A 21,247-nucleotide genomic window follows, 5' to 3' on the forward strand; every position below is an offset into this window, starting at 1 on the left:
CTGCAGCAGCATAAAAACATGGGTTCGAGCCATGGATCCTCATGAATTCATGTGATTTTTACACTGAAACAAAATAAAACCACCATGATAATATACACTATATACTATAGGCAGAACCACAAAAATCATGCATCCAGTGCTTGTGGTGCCAGAGTCAAGCCAACAGGAAAATTGGTGCCACATCTTACCTTCAGACTCATGGTATCCTTGCACTGTTTGTGGCAGCTGCTGCAAAAGCAACATCTTAAAAAATCTGCACAGCCAATCACATGTACAATGACCAATCAGAAGCCAGGCTGGGCACAATTCACCATCTGAACCTGCATACTTTCTAAAAACACCTGATGGGCACCATCAGCAGGCACCACTTTGGACACCCTTGATTTAGAACTTTGAACAGACACAATCTGTTGGCAAAAATACTCCATCCATAATTACAAAAAAAATACCAAACAAATTACTGCCAAAACAACAAATGGTTTCCCACGAAACCATTATTAGATTAATTAAGGTGAAACAGATAGTTACTTTTCATGCTTAATTTGGAGGTGTCTAGTTAGTGGGCTTGATGTTCTAAATTCACAGATAAGACTTGGAGATTTTTGCAGCAGGTTAGCGATGCCAGGAACCTCCAACTTCAATTCTTTACAGTGGAAGCTGTGGAAATGAATGTAATTTTTTTCATTTTAATACAGTGTTATGGATCATGGAGAAGGGTTTTATGGGGGCTCTTTCCATTGACACTGGTGTGATCCTACGATGAATTTTGGTGAAGCCAATTTAAAAACCATGAGTATCCATGAGGGTCAGAGTATTTTGATAATGTACTTTGGCAGTATTCTGTGGTTTTTGTGGTTTATTCTGTACCAGTCATGCACAGGACGGTGAGTTCAGGGTTACCAAACATAAAAAGTCTTAGGATCCATGGAGATCTGTGCTTCAGAAGCATGTTTTTATACCAGGGCAGTGCCACAAAGTGCTCAAAGTGATATTTATATTGTAAGCTCTGGGGATGGACAATATGGGAGGATGGACAATGAATAAGGGGATACCCAGAAAGCTGTGGATGTGATTTTTGTGGTGCAAACTGTAGCTAGAGACATATGTTCTTTGATGGTGAGTTGGAGGTGACCAACTGCAAAAACCCTGTGGATCTATGAGGATCAGTGCTTCAGAACCATGTTTTCGCACTGTGGCAGAGCTGCAAAGCAGTAGAGGCTTGAGCTTTGTAACCAGGTTTTTGCCAAACTGCCCTGCCATGATACATTGGATTCATGACTGTTGTGTTCAGATCTGTGGCTAGGGACATGACCTGTGATTTGAGGGTGATTTTGGGTGACCTAGTGCAAAAACCATGAGGATCCATGCTTTTCAACCACATTTTCATGCTACTGTGGCACCACGAAGTACGGCTGCGTGGTTTTTGTGATTTTGCCTGTAGACTAAGATATGCTTGTCTACACTATCATCTTCCCAATATAAAAATCATATGAATTCCCAATGCTCCGTTTAAAATCATCTGGATCCTACTTTTACCCAATCCCAATAATCACTCGACTTTCCGTTTTGGAATTAGCTCTGCACCAGGGGGGGCTGCCTGGACCCCCTTGGTACGCTGTACCAATTAATCTCTGATTTGAAGCCCCGCCCATGGAAAAGCCTTCCGCTCTCCCCATCCACTCCTACTACACTGACAGCCCCCACCTCGACACGACGCTGATGTGTCATGTGACTCAAGTGCCTTTCGTCCGCGCCGTCAATGAAGTAAAGGCCCTGAGTGTTTTCCAGCAAGGGCAACGCTACATGATTGGCAGTCGCTTCGTCCAGTTAAAAAAATACCAGATGCCGGCGCCGTACAATGGAAAGGCACAATTCAGAAGAGAGCTAGGAAATTGCTGCGCGTGGAGTCCGCCAGAGATTCCGGAAGCGACGGGCTCGTGAGGGGAGGAAGCGGGTCACTATTGATTTGAAGGAGTAGGTAGGTTGCAGTTGCACGTGCAAGAACGGGGTGGGGGATTCAGGCGCGTGTGTGAAATTATGCGGTTTGGGAGAAAAGTCCTAAAACGTCGTCTTCAATAGCAAAAAGGGCAGACGGACTGAAGCAAAATGGAACCGGAAGGGGGCCTTTAGAGTTGAAGCTTGTTTTCTGGATTCAAGGTGCAGGAAAAGAGATTCCACGTAAACATTAGGAAGAGATTCCTGACAGCAAGGGCTGTTGGACTGTGCAATACACTGCCTCGGAGTGTGGTGGAGGAGTGCATTGATCGTGTCTTCCTGCATGGCAGGGGGTTGGACTTTGTGGCCCTTCCAACTCTATGATTCTATAAGCTAGCCGGACTTTTTGAAAGAGTGAAAAATTAATAGCAGTGGAATCATAATTACTCATCACTTCAGTTCACAAGCTGCTTGATATGGATTCAGTGATTGAGTACATGTTAAACGAGACCCTCATAGAGTTGTAGATCGCCCACCTTGAAAATGGCGTTGAGCATGCAGCATAAATTACATTAAAACACATTGAATGTTTTGTTGGTTCTGTTTCGTTGTATTGTTTTTTAAAAATAACTTTAAAATACAGAAAATAAATGTACTTGGGCAGCACAGTCCACAACCTGAGGCGGCTGGGGATGGCACTGCTGCAGCACCGCCTCCAAAGGGCTTTTTGACAGCCCAGGGAGGCAGAAAATATAGGAAAACCTCCCTACTGCTGGAAATCCTCCTTAGGGAACAATCCAAGCCCCAAGCCATGGCATGCCTGCCTGTAAACCTGGGGCGGAAGCTGGCTAACATCAGCTCCAGCCGCAGGAATGCTTCTGGCGTGTCCCTCAATGCCAGGCATCCCACATCGGGGCATTTTAAAGGGCTGTGGCAACCGCCCACCAATGTGTTTGCCCCTCCAGCAGAGTAAGTGTCCCAGGGAAGGCAAATCCACACCACTTCCACAGGATGATTCCCCCCACACTGTAAAAACTGTAAGAAAAAAGAAAAAAGATACACCAAGGTGAGATCTTTGCAGTGACAAAACACCTTTTCCTATATATTCAGAGTCTATAAGTTGTGCGATTAAGCCTCAGTAAATATGGTAGGATAACAGGAAGTTTCTGACCTGAAGATACTGAAATAATGAAGTTTGATTATCACTTCAGTTGAAATATATTCACCAGCAAACTACATTTCCATGAACAACAAAAGTGTTATTGTTTGTACAGCTCTCTTTTACCAAAATTTAAACTGATTTAATTTATGTCTAGGCTTGAAGTTTTCTGATCTCATCACTGATGATGATGAAGAGTTAGATCATGTAGACTTATGATATGAAATCCATACTCTGATTTCATCATCAATTATAAAATTGTCCTTAGCATAATATTTCTCTGTGGTTTTTACTTCCACATTAGGATTTCTCATAGTCACATTATTTGAAGGAAACATATGCTATATATGGGTTATTGGGGGGTGGGTGGTGAGGGAGATTGTCTATCGCCTTCCATAGTTAACCTACATTTTTTGAATGTTTGTAAGAAGTAGTGCTCATTTTGCAGCTGAACTGTTGCTGGACCTCTTACACCTGGCACTAGATGAAGCAGAATCTGAAATACTTTTACAGGATTGCAAATATTGTAGACTTGTAAATATTGTAGTGTTGTAATCAAGATTGTCATTTGTTTCTATAATAAATCATGTCAACAGCATATTGTAGGGTGAGACCTTAGATTCCTGTTGGTATTACTGAAAAGGTTACTATGGATGATTTCTTCAGAGTTTAGTTGTTGGTATAAATAAAATAAAATGTTTTCTTAGCATAAATAATTGTACCAGTTAGTATAATATATACAGTTGATTCTTGTTTAAATGTATATCACTGTATTGCATTCAGAAGAATGTTTATATCAAAGCATAAATCTGACTAATAGGAAACAATCCAGAATTTTGTTTTGAATAAGTACATTTCTTATGATCCTGGCTAATGTATCTTAAATTGTGAAATTGTAAGCATAGTTTGAAGTACTTTAATTATTAGCAACTGTATGCTGATAGTGTCAAAATAACTGTAAATCCTGTCATCTGTTGTTGCAGTAATGAAGAAAAACAACTGGCGAAGAAGAGAAAATCATGCACAGAGCAATCGGAGGCAAATTTACAATCCTAGGCCATACCGAATACGCAATCACTGGAGCCATACAGAAAGGCAAGTTTTTGTGACAATATCTTTAGTCTTTTAAACTTGGACACCTTAGATTAAATTTATTTAAAAGACTGTCTTAGGTATTTACAGTAATAACTGAAACTCCCACCAAGATCAAAATAATTCATGTCATAGTATTCCCCACTACTGTGTATAGATATGAAAGTTGGACAGTGATGGAAGTTGACTGGAAGAAAGTTGATTTATTTGAAATTTGGTGTTGGATGAGAGTGTTACAGATACCATGGATGACTAAATGGACCAATGGGTTCTAGATCAAATCAAGTCTGAACTCTCCCTAGAAGCTAAAATGCCTAAACTGAGGCTATCGTATTTGAGTCGGTTTAAGAGAATATAAGGCTCATTCCGCACATGCATAATAATGCACTTTCAAACTGCTTTCAGTGCTCTTTGAAGCTGTGCGGAATAGCAAAATCCACTTGCAAACAGTTGTGAAAGTGGTTTGAAAATGCATTATTTTGCGTGTGCGGAAGGGGCCTAAGAGTCACTGAAAAAAACAGCAGTGCTAGGCAAAAGTTGAAGACAGCAGTAAAAGAGGAAAAGCCAACATGAGATGGATTGACTTAATAAAAGAAGCCACACCCCTCATCTTGCATGGCCTAAAAAAGGCTGTTACCAATAGAATGTTTTGAAGGTCATTAATTCATAGGCCTTTTCTGCATGCGCAGCTTACAACAGATTTTCCCAGTGGTCATTACTTTGACAGTCCCTTGTCAATTTCATTCACCCCTAACTGCCCACAAAATGTATCTTCTCCTTAATGTTGCATTGCTACTTCAATATGAAATTGACAAAGTTGATCCAATTGCCCCTGCTTTTTTTGTATTTGTCCCTGAATGTTAACATTTCACACTAGGTGAAATTGACAAAGCTGATTCAGTGGTCTCTGCTTTTTTTGTATCAATGCCTGAATGTTAACATAGCAAGTGCTGGGTGAAATTGACAAAGCTGATTTAGTTGGCCCAGCTTTTTTGTATCTGTGCCTGAACGTTAACAAAGTTCAAGGTGAAATTGACAAAGCTTATCCAGTTGCCCCTGCTTCTTATCTCTGCCTCAAGGTCACACCACTAGTTTGATGAGACAAAGAGATTTTAAAAATTCCTTTTGATAATGAAAGATGATAGGAAGAATAAAATGGCTAAAGAAGAGGTTGGTTTTAAAAGACTACTTGGGATGTGGAGAAGGGCCAGATATTTGGTGGGGCAGAAAAATAAAGATCATTACAACTTGATTCAAGGGAAACTGGTTTGGAAACTGAGAGGAAAAAATCATTGTGGTGAAGTAGCTTGGGAAAACAATGAAGGGAAAATGAAGGAAAAACATTCCCAGAAGAAAACACAGCATTTGGGGGCAAGATTCATTGTAAATAGTTTGTGCAAAAAAGGCCATAGGGTCACCATAAGTTGAAAAGTGACTTGATGGCACTTAAGACGCACAGAGAGATAATATAGATTATGTATTCTGTTGTTTAGGTTATATCTAGTTTAAATATATGTTAATGTACCCTCATTTATGCTATGTAGGCATGAACAAGAAGAATTGCCAAGCTCACAGAATTCCGATACAAGCCAAACTGAATATCCATCTACATCTTCTGGCATTTGTCAGAACAGTCCAGTGCCGGGTGAGTAATGATATGCCAAGAAACTCCTCACTACTTTTCATGACCTTTTATTGAATGTTTCAGTAAAACATGACATTTTATTCAATGTTTCAATAAAACATGGAACTCTCTTCCTCCAACTGTCCGAGCCCTGCGGGACCTTGGTGAGTTCCTCAGGGCCTGTAAGACTGAGTTGTTCCACCGGACCTTTGGTGGGACCAGCCATTGATGTGGCGCCCTTCTGTAGTCCCCTTTCTGGTGGTCCCCATAACATCTGAGGGACCTACCTCCTCCTCCGGAGGGAGGGTTTAGTGACTGGACGCTAGGAACTGTATTTTGGAACGCTGTGTTTTATAGGGTTTTTTAGTTGTTTTAATACTAATAGAGCTGTAAGTTCATACTGTAAATTATTGATGTTTTAAATTGTGCTCTACTTATATGATGTTAACCACCCAGAGCCCATCAGGGAAGTTCGGTATACAAAACTAAATAATAATCATAATAATCATAATAAATGTTGGCATGACTGACAAATCATTCTACAACTAAATTCATAATCTGCTGTTTTGATAATCTGTGAGACTTTACATAACAAACAGGCAAAACTAACATACGATTAGAATTGCATTTTTGGAAATAAAGCTAAGAACAATTTCTTATTTAGTAAATAATGTGGATCTTGCAAAAAAAAAATTGGCCTGCGTAATGCACTAAACAACTTGTATACAAGGTTACAATAGTTGTATTTAAGGTCTTTTCATTACTTTTTCATCTAACTGCTGAACTGCATTCTCCGTCCCCTGCTCTTAACTCCCACAACTAGCATTCAGTATAAGTGATAACTTGATCCTATCATTGGGTTCAGTAGCAGTAGCCATGTTTGCAGCATTATCTTCCTTGAATTAAACTGGGATTATGAATGATGTATTTATTGTAAAATAAATTGTCGTCTTTATTTTTTCCAACCAAGTGTATGTAGGTCTAACAACTTCCACTATATGAACTTTGTAAAGCAGTTAGTCCAAATTTTTCCTGGGATTTTTGTTGGTTGAGAAATTCAAAAAAGTGGTTGTATAGCATCCATGCTATGCCTAATTATGGTCACAATCGCAGTTCATAGGAGTAAGTCAGAGCTGATGGGTTTCATGTAAGAGTGGTGACAAGCAGTGTGTGTGTGTGTGAGAGAGAGAGAGAGAAAGAGAGAGAAAGAGAGAGAGAGAGAGAGAGGGTTTGGATATTTAAAATACTACTAGGTTATATATTTTAGTTTTACCCTAGGCCGTTTCCGCACGGCCAATTAACGACGGCCTAGAGGCGGTAAAAATTCGCACAGGCGCCGCTGCTGCAACGCAGCAGCAGCGACCTGGATGCGCTTCCCTCCCCCCAGGGCGGCCTCAGGCCGCCCTAAACAACAACCCTTTAAAGGGTTGTTGTTGGGGAGGAAGCGTCTTCCCAGCGGCGCGGTGCGAACCGCGCCGCTGGGAAGACGCTGTCTCCCGTCTCCGCCCCACTCACGGTGTCCTCGTCGTCGCCTGCTGGGCGTCGCCCCGCCCACACTGTCCTCCGACCTCCAGGGTGGGAGGGGCAGCGTGGCGGGCTGCTGAACGGCAGCTGGCGGCAACACCCTCGAGTCGAAGGCGGAAAAGTTGGAAGGCTGGCTCCATGCGGAGCCGTCTGCCGGCCTCCGCTTCGCCCGTTCATGCGAACAGGCTTGCGCCCCCACACCGCCCGCACTCTTGGCGGCGTGGGGGCGCAAGGAGGCTGTGCGGAAACGGCCCTAGTCTTTTGGAGATCCTATCCTACCACACCACTGAGTAAAGTCTCAAGCCTTTCTCCAATTTAAGAGACTCTTCTTTTGGAAGAATAGCTACTTGTTGGAAAAAGTTTCCTTAGGTTGGAGGAAGGGTACTTGGAGGCGATTAGCAGCAGCGCTTTTGGATTTCAGTAAAATGTGTGTCCTCAGTAGGCATATAGATGAAAGCACAGCTATTACTTCTGATCCATGGTGGCTGCTTGTCCTGCCTCTGACACTTGCACATTGAACCACATGTCTGCATGTTATGGTTGTCAGCCAACAACTGTTCACCAGTGGGAGCCAGGGCTGGGGTTGGGGAGGTACAATTGGACAATACTACAGCATCACTTCTCAGAGAACCCAAAAGTCTAGATGACTTGTCTAGACACCTGTCTAGATGAAACCATACTGTTTCTGGTAATTCGTAGAATGGATTGTTATCACTTCCAGATTTCCCCTGAAAGTGATGTCATTCCATCGCCCAGTGACAATTATTTTTCTACTGTTGGCTGCAGAAGTGGCCAGAGCCATGAGCAGGTGATAAAATGCAAGGCTACTTTCATGTTCTATGTAATTGAGAATGATGAAAAACAACACTGTTCTCAATTGAGAGATAAACCCTACATAATTTCCACTTTTATGATACAGGGCTCAATATACATGTTTGGCATGTTTGTTGAGAGGGCAGAGCTAGTGAACAGGTTTCTACTTTTCTACAGGTACTGGGTAGGTATATGCACTTCTTAAACATCTGCATCAAGCTGATATCCTACCCAGCAGGGTATAGTGGTTAAGAGTGATGGACTCCAATCCAGAGAATTGGGTTTTATTCCCAACTCCTCCACATGAGTGACCTATGCTAAACTGGTGGACCAGGTTTGTTTCCCCACTCCTACACATGAAGCCTGTTAGGTGACCTTGGGCCAGTCACAGTTCTCTCAGAACTCTCAGCCCCACCTACCTCAAAAGGTGCCTGTTGTGCGGAGAGGAAGGGAAAGAAGTTTGTAAGGCTTTTTGAGATTCCTTACAGTTGAGAAAAGTGGGGTATAAATCCGAACAGTTCTTCTTTAAATATTAGAATTAAATGTGATTCACAGCCTAAATATTAGTAGGACATAGAAAAATTACTCAGAATTTTGGTGTTTCATCCATCTGAGCAGTAATCATGCCAAGCCAACCGACCATATTCTATTTCCAGGTAGTGTTTGAGTCTGGAATACCACAAATGGTTCTTTTCCAGTGTTTTGCAATGCAGATCATTAGAAGATAAGACATTTCTTCTGACAGAATCTGTGTATGATTCCTTTTTAAGAATTACCAGGATTCTACTATGATCCTGAAAAGAACCGTTACTTCCGCTTGCTCCCTGGGCATAATAACTGCAATCCTCTGACTAAAGAAAGCATTCAGCGCAAGGAGATAGAATGCCAGAGACTGAAACTCTTAGAAGAGGAAGAGAAATGTGTGAAGGTAAGATGGTGCATTTAATCTCCCACTATATTAGGATCACGGAATAAACAGTTTGTGACCTTTGTTTTGTAATGTTAGTCTAAGCATCTCTGTTGATAGATCCACATGTCCAGTTACACAATTAAAACTAGATATCTTAAATTATTTGGTGATTATACTGGAAGATGCTAGTAATTGTACATGAAGACTTTCAGGATTCCTTTTCATTTAACCACAGAATGTGACAAGATTCTTTTACTCTTTTAAATAGAAAACATCCAGATCTGGGCTGAACTCATCAATCATCTTGCGTAAGAGGCAATTAGGTTTGTTTAGCTCTCTTGGTTATTGCAGGTAAGATAATTTTAAATTCCTTTTTATGCTCAAAATTATTCCATTGTAGTTTTACAATGTTGTCCCAGCCTTCAGTCAAGGAAAAGAGCAAATCAGGATGAAAAGTATCATCAGGGTGCCTATTTGATGAAGATTCATAGTTGCAGATCTGATTTTATAATATATAAACAACTGTGGATCTGCCTACGTTATATTCAATTGTAGTCCACCCTTATCTCAAGCTTCATTTGTTTGACTTGAGGGAATAAGTAGTTGCTGAAGAATTTTGTTATCAAATCATTATCTTTCTCCAGCTCAATGTATTTTACAAACAAAATACATATAACCCATACATATTTTAATATTTTTATTAGACTAGATAGACAAATTCCTTTTCTTTCCTTACTGTTAGGCTGATCCATGAATTAAAGGTGAATTGCATGCAGAGGAGAAAAATAGAAATTGAAAACCCAGATTCCTCAGTTTCTGGAAGCAACCATTTTAAACTGATAGCGGTATGTTGGAGGATTTAAATTTTGTATTATCTTTGAATTAGGGGTGTGTGACCTTATTTGAAAAACTGGGTTAGATCCAGTGATCTATGAATGCACAGAATATGGATATTTCCTGTGCCTCTCCCCAATCTTTTATCGCCTCAGAACAGTTCACTGGTTTTTCTTTTATAGGCAGACACAGCCCGTGAGAGAATATTCACAGTGAATGATGCAGAGTTTGGAGGATGTAAATATGGAATTGTTGACCTCAGTGGCTTGGGGAAAGATTCTCTTACCGTGGAGATGTATAATAATCTGTACTTCACAAATCGCAAGGTATTAGCAGTTCTTTCACTGAAAATTGGAAGTGAATCATTCTGTAAAACCAGGGGTCCTCAACCTTTTTGAGCCTGTGGGCATTTTTGGAATTCTGACACAGGGTGGTAGGCATAACTACAAAATGGCTGCTGCAGGAGCCAGATTTATATACACAGAGAAAGCCCAACTGCAGGGGAGAAGAATGGTAATTAAAAGATACACTAGGAAAGAGGGATGAGAGAAAATAAAACAGACACTATGTTGGCTACTACCATGGAAGCAACGTTATTTTACTCTGCATAACTGATCAGATCTTCAGGGACCAATCAGAAGCCTTGCTGGGTAAAAGCCCTACCTAGCCCCACACACTTTCTAAAAATCCTTTCTAAAAAACAGTGTCTGCAGATGCCAAGGTATCCATGAGTACCATGTTGTGGATCCTTGTGTTAGACTCTTACAATTTTGGACTGTAATCCTGCATTCATGGTTCTTTATGTTTTTCACATACTTTATAGCATACCTGGAAATTTTAGGCACTTAATTGGGTCTACAAAGTGGGAGTTCGTCTGAGTTAAGGAGAGTGAAAGTAAATTAACTAACTACAAAATTGACAAAGGCGTGCTTCAATTCTTGTTCATTTTAAGAAACATTTGCTTTCATTAAGCAGATATTTTCAACACTTTAATAAATGATCAGTGTATCTGATATGAGTGACATCTGGGTTGAATCTTGATGTACGGAGCTTTTGACATCTATTTCTTTAGAAGACTTCTGCCCTTTTTCTATACAGTCTGCTCAAAGAAACCAACAGCAACAAAATAAAATACAAAATAAAAATGATAATAATTAAAATAATTTCTGAAATTAATCTATTGCAATAAAACACAGAAACAACAGTAAAATCATATTTACCTGTATGTTAAAACAGAAATGATACATTTCAGTTTTGGATATTATCTAGGTCACCAGTGTGCTTTTGAATGGCTCTTGTATGAGCAAAATCACTGAGTATTTGTGTTCCTGAAAGGCCAGTGTAGAGTAGTGGTTAAAGTTTTGAACTAGGGTCTAGAAGACCCAATCACAACACTGCCATGGAAGGGCCAGTTGCACATACTCGGCTTAAATTATCTTGCATGATTGCTCTGTGGATAAAATGGAGATGGGGAGAATGTTGTAAGGCACTTTCGGTTTCTGTGAGGAGAAAAGTGGAGTGTAAATAAAATTAATTAATAAAAAAATAAAAGTGGTTTGTGGAATACTGAAATTATTAAAGAGATGATGGAATGAGTAGTATCCCATGTTTAGGTAAAGTACTTCAATACAGCTGTTCTACAGTGAGTCTACTCATACAAAAGGTTCATTTGATCATTTTTAAAAATAGGCTATCTGTTAACAGGGTCTCCTATTGCTTTTAAGTAGTAGAATGGCACCCATCTGTGCTTTTAAGAGTATATTTTATTTATATGTACCATTTTTCTACTGTGACTTTCAAAATTATATAGAAATATAATTTTGGGTCAGAGAATACATTGTGCATCTTCTGAAACAAATAATGATGTTAATATTGTGTCTTGATGAACTGGATTCTGGGAAGATTTAATTCTTTTGTTCATCTAGTTTTTCCTTTCAGAGAACCACTGAATGGAAAATTAGACAAAATTCTGTAAATGCTTACATAGTGTCTGAAATGATAATGTAAGACAAGAAAAATCCTACCCAAGTCTGAGAATGTGATGTATTCATCTTTAATTTTTTTGGGGTGGGGAGGGTGTCAGATTATAATGTTTAAAGTTGTGTTATGTATTAGTTCTCTGATCCCTTCCTCAAGATGTATTCTAATAGGCTTTGTCTTTTCTGATTTAAGGTGAATTCTGTGTGCTGGGCTTCACTAAGTCATCCGGATTCTCATGTTTTATATCCTTTCCCTTAAAAAAGGAAAAAATGCTCCTCAAGATAAGCAGCATGGGTCATAACAAAGCCACTATTACACAGGAATAGATTACATGTAATTTTGTGAAAATGAATTTATCTTCCTCTTTGGAAAATAATTATGAACGATCCTATGTGCTCTGGTCTGCAGTAATTGGCGGGGGGAGGGGGAATACTTATTTGACATTAAGGTACAGATAATGTGAAGCAAAGTTACGTTCACACAAAAAATGTCTGGTTTGAAAGTGAGAGGAAATTGAGGAAGGCTGCCTGCAACAAAGGGGCTCTCAAACTGCAATAGCATGAAGAAAGAAACAGCAGTAGTTCTTCAGGCCCAGATCATTATTTTGCCCCAAGGTTTCATCTAACAACACTGCTGTCATAAAATGGGCCATGGTACTGAAAGCAAGTAAAAAATGGAAGTTTTGTCCTTTTCTAAAGGGTCCAGAAATATTTGTTTTCTGCTCTGCTTACTTTTAAGAATATATCCATTGCTTTCTCCCTTGGCACTGCATGGACTTTTTTGGATCTTTCAATATACCAGAATTAAACTTACAATAAATGAGAAAAAGTCCACACCAAAACAGCCTGTCAAGACAGCCTAAAGAAAACATTGCCTTGCCTTTTCAGCACTTTTAATTCAATGCTCTTCGAAAAGAAGCAAGATGATAAGAGGGAGGAGCAAGCCAGAGTTCTTCCAGAAGGCTGTTCCATAGTGCCAATGATGGAATGAGTCTTCACTGACGCCTGCCACAATTGGCAAACTGCTGGAATCACTAAGAGGAATTTATAATTTGATCTGAGTTGACAAGCAGGTGTTTTTGTTCTTTTTAACATCCTTAACTGCCTTTATCAAGCTGTGTCTCATGGGCGGTGCAGAAACTTTGGGCTGTGCTAGTCTACTCCCTGCCTACTTGTTCACCAACTCTGACACAGGTAATACATACTGGTTGGGTGAAGGGTTGTACGTACAGTGATCTGTATGTGGGCATCCATTTTGCAGCTTCTGCATCAGCTTTCTGTTAACTATCATGAGAAGTAATGTTAAGCTTCCTTAAATTACTAAGGATCCGAAGAGAACACAAAACTGAGATTTGACATCAATTTTCATTTGTGGACTTTTATCAAGTAAAAAAAAGCTGTCTTCTTTCCTAGCAAAGAAATTTGAGGGTTTTTTAAAAATGTGTGTAAAAATACAGTCTGGTTTGTATTGTCCAGATTATTTGCAGACTGATATATGATGACAATATATATTACACCTGAAATTTGACACCTGAAATTACACCCACAAATTACATCCACAAATTACAATCCACAAACACCTGAAATTACATCCACAAATATGGAGGTAATGTGGCTTGATTGGAAGGGTCTGATTGGGGAGTGCCAGCTGTGATGAGACATCATGCAGCTGAGAGCTGCATTGCCCGTGAAGAGTCTAGGAGTGCTCCTGGATGCCTCCTTATCAGTGGAGGCCAAGGTGGCACATACCCCTCGAGTGCCATTTTACCACCTATGCCAGGCAAAGCAGCTGGTGCCCTATCTCTCCCAGACTGATTTAGCTATAGTGATCTATATGATAGTCACCTCAAGATTAGACTACTGCAATTCACTCTACACAGGGCTACCTTGGGTCTTCTTTGGAAGCTCCAACTCATTCAGAATGCAGCAGCAAGGGTCCTTACAGGATCCTTGGGGCAGATGCACATACAACCTTTGCTCTGTCATCTGCACTGGCTATGAGTGAATTCAAGGTTCTTGTATTAACATACAAAGCTGTAAATTATCTGGGTCCAGCATACCTGAACAACTGTCTCTCTTAGTACATCTCCCAAAGATCACTCCATTCAGCAAATTTGAACCTACTGACGATCTCCAGCCCCAGAGAAGTCCAGCTGGCCTCAGCCAGGGCTAGGGCTTTTTCAGCCCTGACCCCAGCCTGGTGGAATGCTGCGTCAGAAGAGATCAGGGCCCTCAGGATCTTATGCATTTCTGCAGGGCCTGAAAGAGCTGTTCCACCAGGCTTATGGTTGAGGCAGATCTGGTTTAACAACTGAGCCCCCCTTCCCCATCAATCAATCCGTCACTGACAACAAAGTTGTCAGCATTGTTTAACTTAATGTGTTGTTACTTTGGTAAGTTAGAGGAGTCGCCTCTTGTTATGGTATTTCATATAGACATATTTATTGTTTTAAATGTTTTTGTCTTTTTTAAATGTGTTGTACGCTCCCCTGAGCCCCTAAAGGGAGGGGCAGGATATCAAACTGAATGAATGAATGAATGAATGAATGAATGAATGAATGAATGAATGAATGAATGAATGAAACAATCTTTAAGAAGAATCTGGAATCTTACTAGCCCCTTAAAAATTCTCATTTGGCACCAGTGAACTAGATATCTGTGTTTCACTTGATAAGCTTGAAAGATACTTCAGCCAGGGAATTAGATGAGGTTGATCTAGATGAGAATCCCATTCTTATTATGTTAATTTTCTCTTGTAAAATTCTCTTGTTAATATCATTCTCTTGCAGTCTGAAAGAGAAAGCTTCTACATAAAAACCACAACAAAATCATTTGAAAACTTGCACATTTCTTAAAAATCAGAAAGAATAATAAGAAATCTTGTCTTTGAAATAGGCCCAAAATAAATCATAAACAGAGCCTATTGGTTGAAAAAATAGCAATAGTTCCAATAGTACTTCTAATTAGTGGAATATCTACTTTTAAAACTTCTCAAGATAAAGCCAAATAATTTTAAAATCAAAATAAAATTCACCAAACAGAAAAAAAAATAGTCATCAAAGGGAACTAGTTTTGGACATTGAAGCACTCACTGTAGCTTTAAGAAATCTAGTGTCTGAATGCCCGAACTGAACTTGTAAAGGAGGATACAATACAGTTCAACAGCATCCCATTTTCATACACTGCTGGAATACTGTCTTCAGTATTCAGTACTGCAACAGTTATTTGCAGATACCATTATGCCAGCTCATAATTTTAGTTGCAAAATCATCAACCTGTTAGTTGTTAAAGAATATTTTGTTGCATTGATTGCCTTCAGTCTTATGCCAGTAAAGGTAATGAAATGAAATGAAATGAAATGATTGCCTTCAGTTCACATGAGGAAATAATACTAAGGCTCTTACATGATCAGCATAGGAGGTGGGTTTTTGTGTAGTCCCAGTTTTCAAATTCATCTAAGCAGATGTGTGGATAAGGTGTTGGCATGTACACTCTAAAAAACATATCACCATCTTGTCCATAGTGTCCCCGTGATTGTGTTTCATAACAAGTCTGATAAATCTGTGAACTAACAGAAATTCTAAACTAGAATCAAAGTGCCATTAGCCAAAAGCAGGCTCTCTGAGGTTTTGTTGCTTTGAAATACAACTATAATAGATATATGGATTTTGAAAGCTCTGAAAAATCATTGTAACTGTTTCCGAAACAAGTAACTTCTGTTACTGATGTTTAAAAATAAAACAAATTTTGGAAACCAACAAGCTAAAACTAGAAGATTGTCTTCCCATTGTCCAGATATCCTGACCTCATCCCACCCCCATGAAGGACCAGTGGAATTTTGGGGAACCAAGTAGAAAAACCTCTATCAATCTTATCAACGGCGTCATCCTACTGGGGGGATTGTACAATTTCATGAAAAACTGAGAGGGTAGAAGGTGAAATGTTAGCAAAATGCAAGTTCCAGGTGTGTTTGTTCCGCAGTGACAAGTTACTGCATATCTGCTACACCAGAGGATAGAATTACAGTCCGAAGGGTGGGGGAAAAGACCAGAGGAGTATGCAGTAGGAGTATCATGGGTGGCAGCATCCAGGTGAGCATAATGTTGAAAACAGCTATGACAACGACAGAGGTTCAGTAAAAGAGAAAGCAGAGTTCAAAGTCTGAGAGAGCAATCTGAAACTTGGATAAAAGTAACTATCAATTGACACACACCAGATTCCATCAAATCAGAAAGTCCTGCAAAAATCAACAGCGGGAAAATAGAGGACTGTATTGTTTTAAAAAAGACTGGCACGTACAGCCAGACAGGATTGGAATAGAATAGTGGGAAATGTGGAATAAACAAAGGAAAAAAAGGATGTGAACATAGCTCCTTTTCCCCTTTAGAAAAGGCCCCAGTTGTGGAAAAATTGTAAACAGCAGGATATGATGATCCAGGACAATTAAGGTCAAAATCATGTAAACCAAAAGAGATAAGGTCAGGGAACCAAAAATTGCTCCACAAAAATTGCTTTCCTGTTAAAATGAAAATGTGAAAAATAAATATCCTTGCAGCTCAGCGCAGCTGGAGAAAAGGGGAAGAGCTGGAGAAAATTCTGGGAGAACTGCCAGCAAAACATTCTCAGCAGCATGCTGAGGCTGTAAAGAAATTTCTTTAGGGATCTTATTCACAGGCAGGGCTGGATTCCTGGAGTGCAGGAGCATATCCAGCTGTTACCAGCTTGCCATTATCAATCAAAATAAATCTGGTAGAACTTCCATTCAGATGCCAAGTTGAATGCATTGAGTTGAAGGATGCAACTATTCCCTCTTTCCAAACCAAATGCTACTAAAATAAATAGGGCTACTTTAGAGTGAGTGAACTACGGACTCTCTTTCCTGCAACTATGCATTTAGTTTATGTAGAAATCAATAATGGAGCAACAATGTTACAAGTAGTTCAGGCTTATTCTGCATGGGCCAAAACAGCGGTGTGAAAACGGTGTGAAAATGGTGTAAAAGGGTTTAAAGCAGTGTAAAAGGGTTTATACCATTTTCACACCACTGTTTTTGGCCCATGCGGAATCAGCCTCAGTGTGTTAGAAGTAGTTGCAGTTTATTTTTGCATTTGAATGTTTTTAAAGTGTGGTCTTTGAATGAGGAAAGACCCTACACATTTTTGGGAACAAGTGAGGTAGGAAGCATCTCCTACCCCATACATTTCTTCTTTTCTTTTAGGAGACCAACCTGGAATGCTGTGTAGTTTCAGGATCTCCACTGCTTGGTCCTGTGCTTGGTGTTTGAATCCTCAGGCTGATAACTGCTTTAGCACAGGTAATACCTTCCCCTTTATATCCTGCATCCATTATGGATCTTTATTGTCCCGCTGGCATTTACTTTTTGTTATCCTTAGGTTTAACCCACCGAGTGTTTGTGACCAATGCAATGACAGGTCATCGGCAAACATTTCGCACTGGCAGTGATGTCCTTGCACAGCAGTTTGCTATTCAGGTAAGACATGTGAGATAAGCAGTGCCTGTTAATCTAGTTCCTCTCTGCAGGACAGGTTTGAATCACTATGGTCAATGGTGGTAATACACAATAGGAAGGAAATTAGAGAAGCTACAAAGCAAATTGGGGAGTTACTTTAAATTCTGTTCGATATGGCAAGTGCAGAGCCAACGTGGTGAAATGGTTAAGGTGTCTAGGAAAACGCAGGTTCAAATCCCCATTCTGCCATGGAAACTGATTGAGTGACATTGGACCAGTCATATGCTCTGAGCCTTGACCCTGACAAAAATTTAGATGAGAGACCCCCCAGGGAATATCAGGGTCGCTATGCAGAGGCAGGCAATAGCAAACCACCTCCAGATGTCTCTTGCCTTGAATTGGGATCACCATAAGTCAGCTGTGACTTGACAGCAAAAATAAAAGGCAAGTCACTACAGACAAATTCTGTTATTTTGTTGAGCTCACAGTGACATAATGCCAGTAGGTTTTTCTGACTGTTTCTGGCCTGTTCTTCCTATTCCCTTCTCTCCTTCAAGTGAGCTCAGAGGTGTGTTATATGTGATTCACATATGTGACTGTTCTAGCTGAAACGTTAGCCGCTGACAGAGATTGTTCAGTGCTGAACATTTGATTGCTAAATTTCACTTTGGCTGTAGAAACTGCCTGCTTGAACCAGTTCAAAGAAATACTGTACTGAGATGTAGTGGATAAAGTATTGAGCTGGGATAGGGGAAATCTTTTGAAATCCAAGTCATAAAATTGACTTGGTTATCTTGGGCTATTACAATTTCTTTACCTAGCCTACCAGACAGGGGTTCAGTAAGAATAAAATGAGAGTGGGAATTGTGTATACCATTATGACATTAAAATGGGAAAGAGTAGGGTGTAATGGCTTTGAGTATTTTAAATAATGCTTCAGAAGATTGCAAAACCCATTCAATTTTTCTGTATTTTTCTAGACTCCAGTGCTATACAATGGCTGTCGTTCAGGGGAAATTTTCAGTATTGATATCCGTCAGCGCAGCCATAAAGGGCAAGGTTGGAAAGCTATCCGTCTCTTCCATGATTCGGCAATCACATCGGTTAACCTTCTGAAAACGGAGCAGTATCTCATGGCTGCAGATATGGAAGGCCAGGTAGAGATATGGCTTTTTTCAAAAAACGTTTGTTATAATATTTGTATTACTGCTTTAAGTGTACATGGCAAACTTTTTTCTTTGACACAAATTATTAAAGAACCAATGGAGTATAGTGGTTAAGAGCCATGAATTATAATCTGGGGGCCCATGTTTGATTCTCCACTCCTCCACATGAACGGCAGACTCTAATCTTATGAACTGGGTTTCTTTTCCTACTCCTAAACATGAAGCTTGCTGGATGACCTTGGACTAGTCACAGTTCTCACAGAACTATCTCTGCCCTGCCTACCTCACAAGCTGTCTGTTGTGGGACTGGGAAGGAAAGGCGATTGTAAGCTGCTTTGAGACTCCTTAGAGAAAAGTGGTGTATAAAATTAAACTCTTCATCATCATCTTCTGCTTTGTCTACTTGCAGATAAAACTATGGGATCTGAGAAAACTAAGATGTGTGAAAGAGTATAAAGGCCATCACAATGAACATGCCATTCTCCCCTTGCATGTAAATGAGGAAGAAGGGCTTCTTACAGCAGGTATGACAATATGTGTACGTATACAAAATTGTGCTGAGCTATAGATGAGCCAAAGAGTGTGGAGATGAGTATTTTGCTCTTGTATCAAATGAGAATACAACCTAGTTTAGTCATTGAGTTGGATTCAGTTTCCCACTAACAATGAGTTTCCATCAGCAGAGTAGAACTTCCCTGCTTCTATCTTTCCCGCTGTAGCTCATTGATCTCACCAAACTGCTGTGCCTGGCAGATGGGAGTGGAATGAGGGGCAAATCAGGGCTCTGCATCAGGGAAAGGGGAATTGGCAGATATGTTGACTGATTTTGTTGATTTATTTTATTTGGACTTACGCACCTTGATTTTGTAATCAAGGATTATAACCTATTTTGATGTAAACGTAATTGTAAAGACATAATATAAAGACAAAATTATTAAAGTTTCTTGATGGTATTTTGCTTTTCAGTGGGTCAGGATTGCTACACCAGAATATGGAGTCTTCAGGATGCTCATTTACTCAGGACTATCCCTTCTCCATATCCATCGTCCAAGGACTCCATCCCAAGTGTGGTATTCTCATCACGACTTGGAGGTTCCCGAGGCATTCCTGGACTGCTCATGGCTGTCCAACAAGATCTCTATTACTTCTCTTATAAGACAGATGAACCATATTGTTTGCGTACCAAAGACATGGACCATTCAACTGTCCTTAGTGACTAAGAGGGAAAAAAGTTATGCTTGCCTGTCCTGAAGTTGTTGTACTAACATGCCTGAGAGCTTTTTATCTTCAGCATTTCATCTACATTTTTTCTTCTCAAGAACTGTAATTCTGAAGAACTGGTCATTTGGATCATTGAGTTGTTTGTGCTGTTTTCAAGTGGTTAATTTATTCTCTTTGCATATATTGTCAATTGAAGATATTTGTGTTAAAGCAGCGGTTATCTGGTCTTGCCCAATTAGAGATATGGAGTAGGCTGCCTAATAAGGATCTGTACAACTCCGGATTCCTACATGGTTCTGTATTTGAGGTTTTACAGAATTCTAATGTCATGGGAGTGGAAACATACAGAATTCTAATGTCATGGGAGTGGAAACAGTTTTCCCTTTGTCTAATCTAGCCTTTTGTACTATGGCTTCGATCTTTTTCTTTTGACTCGTTAGGAAACCTTGTTTACCCACATAGTTAATGTCAATCCCAAGATAATGGGTTATTTCACCCAAGTCCTTCACTACGAAGGTTTCACATAGTTGTTGATATATGACATTCAACTGTTTTTCTGTCTTTGCACAAACACAGATATCATCTACGTACACAAGTATGATTTCTTTTTTCTCTGCTTGACCTCTGACCCACACACATGCATGTGCAGTAGTATGAGTAAAACCACTTTCTTTCAATTTGGCATCAAGACAGCAATACCAGTTTCTCCCAGATTGATTCAACCCATAAAGCAAGTGATGCAGTTTGTACACAATATTGGGGGAAGCACCCTCATATCCAGCAGGGGGTTTCATGTACACTGTTTCAGTTTTGCGTTCAGATAAGCACACTGAAAATCATGTCTCATTTTCATGTTGTGCTTGCTGGCTAGTGCAAGCACTGCACACAGTGATTCTGGTCTGGCTGTGGGTGAATAGGCCTTTTCATCCTCTGGCTGCTCTTGAGCAAACCCCTGGGCGACAATTCTGGCCTTATACTTTAATGTACCATCTGGCATAGGCTTTCGTCTAAACACACACTTAGAGCCAATCACTTTTTGGTTTTTAGGTACAGACACCTTGGAAAATACATTCTGTTTTACTAAGGTGCTATATTCAGTTTCCATGGCCTCTTCCTATTTTTCCCTTTCCCCATACATCGGAGTTTTAAAAGAACAGAAACCTGTTCATCTGGTTCAGAGGTTCCAACAAGAGGAAAGCTGCGTCCACCCAGAAAATACATAGGTGGGTCATATCAGCTACGACTTTGACCTATGCAGAGACAAAGTTAGACTGTCCATTGTCTTTAAAGGCTCACTCCACCAGAGCTCATGCCTCTTCAGCAGCCTTCTTAGCAAGTCTTCTTTGGTGGATGTTTGCAAGGCAGCAGCCTGGACTATGCCTTCAACATTCATCTGACTAATTGATCAATGTCAACTCAAGAGATGATGCAGCTATGGGAGGAACAATGCCATAATCAATTTTTAGATAACTAGCCCACACCCACCTCAATTGGCAAGTATGCTGACCACTCTTCCCAGA

The 21,247-nt window shown here is 40.0% G+C and overlaps 1 protein-coding gene across 4 annotated transcripts; it reads left to right on the forward strand.

The window, feature by feature from the left end:
* The first annotated feature begins 1,736 nt into the window (after positions 1 to 1,736).
* DCAF4 (DDB1 and CUL4 associated factor 4) lies at positions 1,737 to 20,317 on the forward strand. Of its 4 annotated transcripts, none has more exons than XM_048485637.1 (14): positions 1,737 to 1,978; positions 4,078 to 4,189; positions 5,731 to 5,831; positions 8,918 to 9,075; positions 9,326 to 9,408; positions 9,800 to 9,902; positions 10,074 to 10,217; positions 12,064 to 12,113; positions 12,985 to 13,064; positions 17,089 to 17,184; positions 17,264 to 17,361; positions 18,321 to 18,497; positions 18,916 to 19,030; positions 19,473 to 20,317. In XM_048485637.1, the coding sequence occupies exons 2-14, from the start codon at positions 4,080 to 4,082 to the stop codon at positions 19,724 to 19,726; spliced, it is 1,569 nt and encodes a 522-aa protein (XP_048341594.1). In that variant the 5' UTR covers positions 1,737 to 1,978; positions 4,078 to 4,079; the 3' UTR covers positions 19,727 to 20,317. The 4 variants fall into 4 exon arrangements, with proteins under 4 accessions (XP_048341594.1, XP_048341595.1, XP_048341596.1 ...); XM_048485638.1 differs by lacking the exon at positions 1,737 to 1,978 and adding an exon at positions 1,997 to 2,157; XM_048485639.1 differs by lacking the exon at positions 1,737 to 1,978 and adding an exon at positions 2,265 to 3,001.
* The last annotated feature ends 930 nt before the right edge of the window (positions 20,318 to 21,247 follow it).

Source organism: Sphaerodactylus townsendi, linkage group LG02, assembly GCF_021028975.2.
Source record: "Sphaerodactylus townsendi isolate TG3544 linkage group LG02, MPM_Stown_v2.3, whole genome shotgun sequence".
Taxonomy (NCBI): Eukaryota; Metazoa; Chordata; class Lepidosauria; order Squamata; family Sphaerodactylidae; genus Sphaerodactylus; species Sphaerodactylus townsendi.

Bases quoted from the DNA above. Each gene is read 5' to 3' on its own strand.
- DCAF4 (XM_048485637.1), top strand. From the start codon at position 4,080: ATGAAGAAAAACAACTGGCGAAGAAGAGAAAATCATGCACAGAGCAAT. The intron at 10,218-12,063 runs GTATTAGCAGTT...TTCTGATTTAAG, and splicing joins TGTACTTCACAAATCGCAAG to GTGAATTCTGTGTGCTGGGC. The intron at 13,065-17,088 runs GTAATACATACT...CTTTTCTTTTAG, and splicing joins GTTCACCAACTCTGACACAG to GAGACCAACCTGGAATGCTG.